General features: G+C 44.2%; 1 protein-coding gene across 3 annotated transcripts in view; it reads left to right on the forward strand.

The window, feature by feature from the left end:
* Positions 1-8,004, forward strand: part of TRMT10B (tRNA methyltransferase 10B) — an 11,872-nt gene extending 3,868 nt beyond the window's left edge. For all 3 annotated transcript variants that reach the window (XM_006021461.3, XM_025201440.1, XM_006021462.3), the window contains 5 exons: positions 1,831-1,983; positions 3,388-3,466; positions 4,610-4,677; positions 6,024-6,147; positions 7,619-8,004. In XM_006021461.3, coding sequence (XP_006021523.1) covers positions 1,831-1,983; positions 3,388-3,466; positions 4,610-4,677; positions 6,024-6,147; positions 7,619-7,725 — 531 coding nt within the window. In that variant the 3' untranslated portion in view covers positions 7,726-8,004. The remainder of the gene's footprint in view (positions 1-1,830; positions 1,984-3,387; positions 3,467-4,609; positions 4,678-6,023; positions 6,148-7,618) is intronic.
* Positions 8,005-8,010: the final 6 nt, after the last annotated feature.

The following is an 8,010-nucleotide window of genomic DNA, read 5'->3' on the forward strand; positions in this document are numbered from 1 at the left end:
GCTGGTCCTTCTGGCTGGACAGGTCTGGTCGAGTTGGAGATCAAGAGGGCGCCACTGAGGGTCACTTTTCACTGCCTTTTATCTATCCCTGGCAGACTCTGGTGACTCCCCAGTTTTCAGGTTTGCCCAATCAAGGGGTCATTGACCCTCGTGGGACTTCCCCTGCCTCCGTGGCTACTGGACAGCATCTGTCAGGCCCAGGGGTCATCTGCATGTACGTGCAGGTTTGGGAGTCCATTGATGAATTTAGAATAGGGCTCTGGGAGCAGTTGATCTGGAGATAATCAACGCCAGAGACCAACTTTTGTGCTGAGTAACTCAGGCCAGGGCTTCTAGCCCTTGATCAGTGACATTTAGAGATTTCCCGGTTGTTACATTGTCTTCTATTGAGTTCTTCCGATGGTTGATCTGCAGCTTCCAGGTGATAATTGCTGTCTGCTTCCATGTTACACATTCAATCACTGATTCACTCGCTCTTTCAGGGGCTAGCGTGATACAGGGAAGGTCAGTTTGATTCCTGCCCTTTGTTAACATTGTTACAATGTATAACTTACTTATGAAACTAAATACATTCAGTTGAAAGTTGAAAGGTGAGGAGTATAAAATATAAGCTACAAATGCCATGGCACACAAATAGATAAAAATACCAAACTACAAGGGGAGATACAAAATGCACACATACACAATTCCTTATCTTAAAGTGAAAGAGAGAGGAAGGAAGAAAAGGTAGAAAAAGAGAAACGTATCCAAAGAGAGGAGAGCAAATGCAGGCAAGAGGAAAAGGGGGCTTTCTGCTACAGGACCTGGGTAGTGACGGTGCTCTATTTGTGTAACTGTTTCTGAAAGGTGATTTTGTGTTGTTTTCCTATATGGCAGTGTGCCTGCGACAAAGTGTTTCGTTTTAAAGGATGTTGGAGGGAGAGGGGAAAGCTTCCCCAGGTTCAAGCCATGTCAGGTTACCCTGGGGATAGAGACTGAGGTTGGGGCCAGTTGGTTCAGAAACACTGACAAAATCTCTTGCCAAATGTGGTGGTCCTGCAGAGCTTTATTCTTATGCTGCAGGGTACATGGTTGCTAGAAAAAACCCAACTATTTGTTACACAAGGCACAGTTGGCCTAGACCCACTGAAAAAACTATAAGTTCCCCTCATTGGTTTGTGGGAGGCTACTAAACGCATAACAATTGAATACCTGGGACAACAGATGAAAAAATAAGAATGAGAGTGAAGGTCGGAGGTTAATAATGAGGATTTCAAGGGGGGACACCAGCTAGCTAGTGCCTGTTACTCCTCAAACTTATCGAAGGAGCCTGAAAGACTTAGAGTACACAGAGTTGGTTAGATCTCTCAGCACAAGGCATGGACACTGCTTCCCATTGACACCCCTGTGGACTTGTGCAGTCCCTGCTGGACTCCTGGGTTGCTGTGTATGTGGGTGTGATGTTCCCCCTCTGAGTACCTGATAGGGCCTTGAGTCACCTAGCCTGCTTTGTAACTATGCAGTGTGCTCTTGAAGCACCTGGTTCACAGTATTGCCTCTTGCGAGGACCCAGAGGCAATCTGCTGTGCCACACTGGGCAGAACAGAGCCTTGGCAGTCCTGCCACCATGCTGTAGAGCATAAGTCTTCACTGCCCTCAAGAATATCCTTTAAAAATACCTGTTAGCAAATCCATTTGACAGTGTAGGTGCTCAGCTCCCTCTACAATATCGGTCACATCCATGGTTTGATGGGATATCTCCTAGCGGAGCCCTTGTAAGCAGCCTCATGGGCTCTTAGCCCATAACTATTGAGAAACTGCTGTGAGCAGGTGTTTTTTATCACTTGGCAGGAAGTAAGTCGGCTTGCTGCTCAGATAAGGAGGCTATACGGTTCCAACAAGAAAGCTGAAAAGCCATTTTGGATCTGCCTCACGGGGTTTGTGCCAGGCAGTCTGGTTTATGATGAGTGCTTCAGAATGAATGATGGATTCTCCAACTATCTGGTAAGTACCTGGAGTCAAAGCACCTGCTGGCATTTGAGCAGGAATTCTGCCTAACAGCGTCCACTGTCTTCTACCACCTAGCAAAACATATCGCTATAGTGATTTCTAGCAATGTGAACTAAACAGGAGTTCTTCTGAAGACAGCACCACAAAAATATAACCTTCCTCTTCCTCCTCCCTACCTTTCTATATACCCAGCAGATTAGCAATGGACTGAGTCTCTCTATGGCTTAGTTAAAATTGAGACCAGGGTATCTTATTCAAAGCCAGAGAAAAGGAGAGAATTACATTCCAGTCTGGTCATAGGTTGACTGTAGAACTGCTGCAAAGTAAATGAAAAGAGAAGGACATTGGTATTTTTTGGGATGAGACCATCCAACATCCCTCTCTTTTGGGGTTCCTGTCCCCTCTCCCAAAGCATCTTGCTATGGCCACAGAATGAAATGAATCCTTGATGAACACAGTTTCTGTGTTCTAAGATTTGACTCTATGCTTGATTATATTCGACAAGTGATGCCAAAATATGGCATTGTAGGGGCCCTGTGCCTCTTGCATCTTCGACTTTGGATTAGCTTTGTCAACTGACAATAAACATGTGGTTTTTCTAACAGCCTTGCCTTGCTAACTCAGCTAGAATGTGAGAGTTGAGCTGGGTACTTGTCTTCTAGCCTGTCCTTACAATAACTAAGATTTTATATGGCGAAACTGTGACCTCAGTTAAATCTGTTAAATCCTCTGTTGTCTTATTGCGACCTCTGTTACTCCTGCAAAATGCTGTTGCCATCAGTGGAACTGCAGAGGTGCAGCTGACCTAAACTTTGTCACCTAAATGACTTCCTGTACAGATTGCCACACAGCTGATTGGCTGGACTAGAATTCACATTCTCCTGTCCAGGGAATCAAACCCACCCACAGTACTCTGTAATCTTTTTTGAGCAGTGACCATCTCTTATGTGTTTGTGCAGTGTCTGACTCAGTGAAGACCTGGTCCATGGCTTGGGGTCCAAGGCAGGACTGAAAAAAAAAAAAATACTTCTGTTCCTACTGAAGTCTTTGGAGAGAAGGGGTCGAGGTGGAATATGAAACTGAGAGTTCCATCTCAGATGATATTCTAATTATTGGCATGCAGTATTTTTTGTAGTTAAGATTGCTGTTGAGACCTTTCCCTCAATACATACCTGCTAAGGTTGGTCAGGAAAGGACAAGGGAATTATGTGAAAATAGAGAAGCAATCTTGGGAAATTATTACCATGGGCATATACATATAACTAACGTTGTTTAGTTTCTTCTGACAAACAGTCTTAATCTCAGTTTAAATGATCAAGAGCATTGCCAGTTTTGATACCTTGTCTGCGTCCTATGGCAGATTAACTTTAGCTATTTTCCCTATCTTGTATTTTCCAGATGGATACAACTCAGGAAAGTTACCTTGATCTATTTCCTTTAGAGACAATTGTTTTTCTTACTCCAGACTCTGAGAATGGTAATTATTTTGCTTGTTCTTAAAATCTGTAATTAATGTAAGAAAATGTCATGGTTTTAAGCTATTCTTAAATCAGGTTTTAAACTACTTCAGACAAATCAGTTTCTAACCAGTATAGCTGAGGTCTCAATTCTTAACCCATCTCCAATAATCAGTATTTAAGATATCTCAGCAGTGAATTAAACAGAATTAAGGTGCCACATGCTCTTTGTCTAACTCAAGTTAAATTTTATGCTATGCATTTTGAAGCAACAGAATCTCCAGCCGGCTGTCCTATAATTGTTTAACATGTTAGGTTTTATTGAATTGAGCAAGAAATTAACAAACTTGTTCAACAGAACAAGGAGCAATGGTCTCAAGCGAGGGAACTTTAGGGAAGGTATAAGGAAAAACTTTTTCACTGGGAGGGTAGTAAAGTACTGGAGCAGGTTACCCAGAAAGACTGTAGAATTTCCATCCTTGGAGGTTTTTAAAACCTGATTAGACAAAGGCTAGGCTGGGATGATCTAGTTGGGGATGGTCCTGCTTTGAGAGGGAGTTGAACTAGATGACTTCCTGAGGTCCTTCCCAGCCCTAATTTTCTATGATTCCAATACAGTCACTGCAACATCCACTCTGTTAGGTACCTTGATATCAGATTGAAATGTGCTGCAGAATTTTGTATTGAAAATACATGACTGATTTACAAACATTGAGGAGTGAAGGGGGATGTAGGTTTTGTCAGTGAACAGAAGAAGCTTGAGCTTGGGACTTGTGACCTGAGGAGTGCCGTGGGAAGGAGGCTGGAATTGTAGGGTAAGTGAACTAACCATTTATCAAATCTATCAGCAGTGAAATGGTTAACAGCCATGCTGTTGTGGCTTCTATAGATTTCTTCATTTTCAGACAACTTTTGAACTGCTCTTTCAGGCTCTCTGAAGACTCAGGCAGACTTTAATGTCACACCCCACTCCCCACAAAAGCAATCTTAGATTCTGGAGCACAGTTTTGAAGCAGGGGGTTGACTACAAGAATAGTATGGAGTATTAGTCACAGCTTGAGCTCACACATTTGAGTGCTGCAGCTTCACTACTTCCGGGCGGGTTTGGGGTGTATCTTTCTGTGGCACTTGCCTTACCTATCTGTGCTTCATTTTGCTTCTAGTCCTTGAGGATGTCGATTCAAGTAAAGTATACATCCTTGGGGGGCTAGTGGATGAAAGCATTCAGAAGGTAAGTGCACCCAAGACTTTCCAAATTCTGTCTCTTCAGAGCCTTTTCCTAATCGAGTGCTGCTGGAGCTGTTGGGGACAATATTGCATGCTGCCTGGCCATTTTCTTTTCTTTGCTTGCAGCATGATCAGATCATTGAATGCATCCTGCTCTTTTACCCTTGAATTTCTAAGTGACCAACTTTTTATCTGGTATGTTGCCATGAAACCTGTGGGGTCCATTGATGACGTCATACAGGGAGGATGGTTTGCCTGAGCCCACATGGAGGAAATAACTTGGCTGAAGCTGCTTGAGAGGAAGGAGCCAAATTCCCTTGAGAGCCTCTCCATCCATTCCCAAAACACTTATTGATAGAATTGCCTGAATATCTTAGACTGCTGATATCTTAGGGCATTTTTACATGTGGTGTGAGATGAGGTGCTGGGCATTTTAATTAGCTCACACATCATGTGTCAGTGTCCTCATGCATCCCCATGCTGAAAAAATGGTTGTGAGGTACGTTGAACTAAAGCTCATTGAACGTGTTGTATTTCAAAGCACCCCACTGCTATTTTTTCAGCGCAGAGATGCTCTGGGATGCTGATACACATGATGCGGAAGGCTGCCAGAGCGTGTCAATTTGTGTGCTCCAGTGGTCTTGATTAATTGACTCTGCTTCAATGTGCTGGATTTCCAGCACATCAGAGCAAGTTCTGTGCACATGTATAGAAGCCCTTAGACTTGTGAGTTACTAAGCACATCATACCAGTTGAGTCCTTGTGGTATATTCATGCTGAAACCTAGATTGAGAGATCAAAGCCATGTAAACTCAAGTGCAGTTGGAATTCATCCCTTTCCACTTATTTGCCTTAACTCTAATGAGAGGGGGTTGGGAGTGAGAGCAGCTGGCAAGTATTCTCTGTACTGTCTGTGTGTTGTGGGGGGGGGTCCTCATTACTGTATATTAAAGCATGACTGGTTGGCAGCTTCCTTCAAAGTTCTGGAAGAGATATGTTAAATGCTTCAGGGCACAAGCCAGCTTCTATTCACTGGGGGACAGGAAAAAGTATTCCTTATGAGTACGTTTTTCTGTAGCTTCTTGTCACAGACAGTGGGTGCCAGGCATTGTCAGAGACCATGCCAGACCTGTGGGTTAATCTGGTAGGATGGTTCCTATAGTGGATGGAGGAGTGTAGGATTTTTGACAGGGATGGCTCTGGTGTCTCTGTATTATCTTTGGCCAGATACAAAGGGCATAAACCCATCTCCCAAGCTATATGTAACACCCCAGTGAGCAAACAACAGTGCATTAGCAAGCTGTATGACTGCATAGAAGTGTTTGTGTGATAATTTATTTCGCCTTGTAGAAGCTGACCTTGCGGAAGGCACAAGAACATTCTTTGCAGACAGCCCGGCTACCCATCCGAGAGTACATGGTGAAGAACGTTAATGAGAAGAACTATCATTCCGAGATATTAGCCATCAATCAGGGTAAGTGGCCAGACTGTCCAGTGCAGTTGTGTGGCAACACCATTGCAGGATGTGGGGCCAGCAGAGTTCTGATTACAGCTCGGGGTTGCCCCATTTCCAGAAGCTAAAGGAACTTTTATTCCCAGTGAACTGCTGGGCTGGGATGTGCAGTCTCTGTGGGCTCCACCTCTTTACTAGAGCTTTTCCACGCTCCTAAGCAGCAGCCTTCTGCCCCTTGACCTTCCTAAGAGGCTTGGGCTCCCATGTTTAATTTCTGGTGAGCACTTGGTCTGCAGTGAGGTGGAGGAATGGGAAAGTAATGATTACTGGTGACTGGTCAGCTGTCTGAACAGACAACTGGCTGCAAATGGAGGTGCCAGAGTTGGGCTAGATTAAAGCAAGAAGAGGAGTGGAGCACTTACAGTACCTGTTGCGGGCGGAAGAAGGGTTTGGCTAAGAATTAGGCCAATGCCAAATTTGAGAGACCTGGGTTAGCACATAGGAACAATACACTGGTTGCCTCAAGTCTGCCTGGTACCCAGACTGGGGTACTGATGGTCAAAGACACCCTGTCCAGGAACAGTCTTTTATGACTGCAGAGCACCACTAATATTATAGCCACTGTCCAGGTGGTTACAATGCCTGAAATTCCCCTGCCCAGATGTGTTACTGGGTGCAGAACTGCCTTACTGAGCCCAGTGGGGAGGATTGGTTTGAAGGAAAGAGCTGCTGCTGTCTTACAGAGGTAGTGGCAGGGGTGGGGGGGATGAAGGTTAGTCTACATGGCACTGGGCACAGAGGCCTTGACCAAGGTGTGAATGTATTACCTTGTGCACAGGAGCATGCATGGCACAGAAGCAGTATAGCTGCAGATGCTTATGCTAATGCCTCAATACTATATTGAGGAATCTCTGCATGACACTACCTTGCGTACCCCAAAATACTACTGGCTAAGATGAGTGTAGGGGAAGCTAGGTGCAGGCAGGTGTATATGCAGGCTCCCTTGCTTTTATGTGCCTCTCTTCAGAAACCCAGGTTTGAAAACAATGGCCTGGGTTTATAACTGAACATTTTCATGTTTCAAAAGTGCTAGGCAGTGAGGAAACACTAACATGGTGTTGTGGCAGTTACTGGAAACAAGCTGGTATGTTCTTTGATGGTTCTCAGGAGGCCCTGGTTGTTCTGATCCGTGGTGAGTTGCCAGAATGGCGATATGACTGTCACTTAGATGTCAGAGTTTCCCAAAGCTGCTGGTTTATGGCAGTGAAACACCTTTGAGAATATGGGGGTGGGGAAGTGATGGACAACGCAAGTTTCTTGACATGTCCACTCACCAAATCCGAACAAAGGCCAGTGCAAAACCCATGGTCACCGTGATGGCAACACTTTATATTTTTTTTCTGACTTTATTTTTTCAAACCACTGAAAAATGAACCCAGATTTCCAGTTATCTCTATTTGGGCTGACCTTTATCACTTTTTTTTTTTGACAGTCTTTGATGCCTTATCAACCTACTATGAGACCAAAAGTTGGCCAGAAGCCTTGAAAGCTGGAGTTTCTCTTGGAAAAGGTTATATTCTTCCAGATGCTGATAAATGACTGAAACCACATCTGCTTGGCAGTGCACAAGAAGATTCTTTATTCTGTGATGTTAATGGGCTGTACAGACAAGAGGCAAACTCTACCTTGATTATTTCAAGCAGAGGCACCAGCATAAACTTTGTGTATAGAACAATGCAGCATAATCTAAACCTCTTTTCAGTTGGATACATTCTACCTCATTGGTATATTGCTGGAAAATGACTTTACCTACACCCTGGGACTCAAATGAAGACCAGCTGGGACTCCAATAAAGACCAACTGGAACTTAGTTTTACTTCCTGC

The sequence above is a fragment of the Alligator sinensis genome, unplaced genomic scaffold, assembly GCF_000455745.1.
Source record: "Alligator sinensis unplaced genomic scaffold, ASM45574v1 scaffold434_1, whole genome shotgun sequence".
NCBI lineage: Eukaryota > Metazoa > Chordata > Crocodylia > Alligatoridae > Alligator > Alligator sinensis.